Source organism: Condylura cristata, unplaced genomic scaffold (assembly GCF_000260355.1).
Source record: "Condylura cristata isolate star-nosed mole 26May11 unplaced genomic scaffold, ConCri1.0 scaffold00058, whole genome shotgun sequence".
Classification (NCBI taxonomy): domain Eukaryota; kingdom Metazoa; phylum Chordata; class Mammalia; order Eulipotyphla; family Talpidae; genus Condylura; species Condylura cristata.
Genome location: NW_004567159.1, coordinates 811090 through 814195, shown reverse-complemented (window position 1 = coordinate 814195; position 3106 = coordinate 811090). Strand labels below are relative to the sequence as shown.

The window sequence follows — 3106 nt, the reverse complement described above, 5'->3', positions numbered from 1 at the left end:
GCCACGCCAGTCAGCGGGGAGGCCCCGCAGCCCACCCTGAAGCCCCCATGGCTGCGGCCTCCACCGGGAGGGCGGGACCCGGGGCGCAGAGCGCACCCAGCCCCGACAGCGGACCCCAGCGGCAAGGTCCGGCGCCGGGCACCAGCCGCCTGCTCGGGCTGCTGCCAGCGCGAGGACCCCCTGGCCGCAGGGTCATCGTGGCAGAGGCCACCTGTGGGACGGAGCCCAAGCCTGGTGTGGGGACACAGCCACCAGGGCAGTGGCCACTCACGGGTGGCCACGGACAGCCCGCCAGGGTCCTCCTGTCCGGGACAGCTCCGCCCGCAGCTTAAGGATCTCAGCAACTGAGGCCGCGGCGCTCCCCAGGCCCCTGCAGCCTTGCTGAGCGGCCATGATGCCAGGTGTGCTGTGACCCCCACAAGAAGCCCCGAGTGGGCCCAAGCCTGGGAGATGAGCCCGCGCCCGGCCCTGTGAGTGTGCCCGGTGGGCAGTGGGCTTGGGCGGGCCCTGCAGGCCGCTGCAGCGAGCACGCGTGGCGGAGTGGCCAGGGTGGCCCTCTGCACCGGGGGTGGCAGGGCGGAGAGAGGCCAGCGGGGAGGGCCCGCCTGCAGGTGCAGGGCGAGGGCCGCCCCCGAGGGGCCGCGGCCTGGCAGCACGTGTCCCGCAGCTTGGCCCGCGGGGCGGCACCACGCGCCACACCGGGTGTGGGAGCCCGAGCCCCGCAGGGCCCGGCGAGGTGGACTGCCTGGGGGCCGACGGCGAGCGCCACCCTCAGCCTGCCCAGCGATGGCGCAGACGCTGCTGGGGAAAACCTCAGGTTCCGCCAATGGGGGGAAATGCTAAACGGCCGACGCGACAGGTCACTGGGGTCTTTAAAGCTCCTCACCCCCGCACCCCAGTTCTGCACGCGTAACTGCATGCATAAGCAGCCCCCTAGAAACACAACGCCCTGGCCCAGGTGACCACGCAGCCACGGCCGTGCCCGGAAGAGCCGCTGAGCCTGCGCCTTGGGAGCCACGGCGGGGCGCGGGGAGACGCATGCACCTGCGGCCCCAAGTGCGGGCAGGCGAGTCCGGCGGGCGCCCGGGGGCGCGGCCACAGCGCGTCCTCCAGAAACCCCTCCCGCCGCAGGCGGACGCAGGAAAGGGAACAAGGCCGAACTGCAGCGAGGGCCACGGGGGCGGAGTGCCGGTGAGGCGCAGGCGGGGCCGGCCGGCGATCCAGTCGGGGTGGGCCGCGGCAAGGCCGCGCGAGCGTGTACCTGTGTGCCCGGCCAGCTCGCGGCTCACACGCACGTTCCCTTCGCGGGTCTTCAGGTTGTAGATGGAGCAGATGTTGTCCAGGCCGCCGCAGGCCACGTAGTTGCCCGAGGGGGCGTACGCGCAGGTCATGACCCAGGAGGAGCGCAGAGGGATGGCGTGCACCTGCGCAGGGAGAGGCCTCAGACGCCGGCGGCGTGGTCGTGGGGACAGCGCCGCCCTGGGGGCCGGCGAGCCCAGCGCCCTTTGGGCAGCGACACAGCTGGCGTGCCAGCCAGGGCGCGGAGGAGCCCGGCCACAGCCGCTCGGCACCTCTCCGCACCGAAGGTGCGCGGGCGCCAGCCGGTTCGCCTGGGGCCCGCGGGCCAGGCCGCGCCACCCACCTGCCCTGTCGGCCTTCAGCGCGTCCCAGACGTTGCAGTTGAAGTCGTCGTAGCCGGCCAGGAGGAGGCGGCCGCTCTTGGAGAAGGAGACGGAGGTGATGCCGCAGATGATGTTGTCGTGCGAGTAGGTCATGAGCTCCTGGTCCGCGCGGAGGTCGAACAGCCTGCAGGTGGCGTCGTCCGAGCCGGTGGCGAAGGCGTTGCCGTTGGGGAAGAACTGCAGAGAGGAAGTGGGGGCTGGCGGGGCTGGCGCCGGGGAGCAGAGCCCTGGGCAGCGCCGAGGGAGGAGGCGGGCGCAGGGGCGGGCGCAGGGGCGGGGCTCACGCAGATGGCGTTGATGTCCGACTCGTGGCCGGTGAAGGTCTGCCGGCACATCCCTTCTCGCACGTCCCAGAGCTTGGCAGAAGCGTCACAAGCGCCGGAGACGAACAGTCTGGTGTCCGGAGCGAGGGAAAGGCTCATCACGTCCCCGGTGTGTCCAGTGAACGTGGTGGTCTGCTGGCCAGTCTCGATGTCCCACAGGGCACTGCGGCGGCGCACAGGACAGAGCAGGGTCACCTCGCCAGGGTCCGCACACCCACGCCTGCACCCCACGCCAACTCGCAGCCCTCAGAGCCACACATGGGGGCTGCTGGTACAGCCATGGGCCTGCCGGTCGCGGGGAGACCCCGAGAGCCCTGAAACACCCCTTCACCGGGCCACCTGGAGCCTGGCCCGAGGCGCACGCAGGAGGGGTCCGGGCAGGGCCAGCACCTGTGGCGCTGTCCAGGGGAGCTCTGGACTGCACCCGCACGAAGAAACACTAGCCAAGACCAGCGGCGGGAAAGCGGGAGCTTCATGAATCCCAACACCCGTCGCAGGAGGACCAGGGTGCTGAGCTTGGCCTTGGCCGCCGGCCTCCGCTGTAGCGGGCCTGGCCGGGGGGGGGTCCCAGGCCACTGGGGAGCCTGACACGGCGGTTTTGAGGCACAAGTGGGTGCTCGCCAGCGGTGGCGCCATGCTGCGCAGGCCCGGGCACCGCCCCCCAAGACGCAACTGTCGCTGAACGGCTGAGCCGGGTGCCAGAGCCGCCGCGGCAGGCCGGCGTCGCTCACCAGGTGGTGTCTCCCGAGCTGGTCACGATCTGGTTGTCGTCCAGGAAGCGGCAGCAGGACAGGTAACCTGGGACAGGGCAACGGCCACGCCAGTCAGCGGGGAGGCCCCGCAGCCCACCCTGAAGCCCCCATGGCTGCGGCCTCCACCGGGAGGGCGGGACCCGGGGCGCAGAGCGCACCCAGCCCCGACAGCGGACCCCAGCGGCAAGGTCCGGCGCCGGGCACCAGCCGCCTGCTCGGGCTGCTGCCAGCGCGAGGACCCCCTGGCCGCAGGGTCATCGTGGCAGAGGCCACCTGTGGGACGGAGCCCAAGCCTGGTGTGGGGACACAGCCACCAGGGCAGTGGCCACTCACGGGTGGCCACGGACAG

At 72.4% G+C, this 3106-nt stretch overlaps 1 protein-coding gene across 1 annotated transcript in view; it reads right to left on the bottom strand.

The window, feature by feature from the left end:
• Nucleotides 1-2828, bottom strand: part of GNB1 (guanine nucleotide binding protein (G protein), beta polypeptide 1) — a 5537-nt gene extending 2709 nt beyond the window's left edge. Inside the window, exons 1-3 of the mRNA XM_012734555.1 lie at nucleotides 2737-2828; nucleotides 1967-2168; nucleotides 1643-1859 (exon numbers count right to left, since the gene is read on the bottom strand). Of these exons, the coding sequence (XP_012590009.1) occupies nucleotides 1643-1859; nucleotides 1967-2104 (355 nt within the window). The 5' untranslated portion in view covers nucleotides 2105-2168; nucleotides 2737-2828. The remainder of the gene's footprint in view (nucleotides 1-1642; nucleotides 1860-1966; nucleotides 2169-2736) is intronic.
• Between the last annotated feature and the right edge of the window lie 278 nt (nucleotides 2829-3106).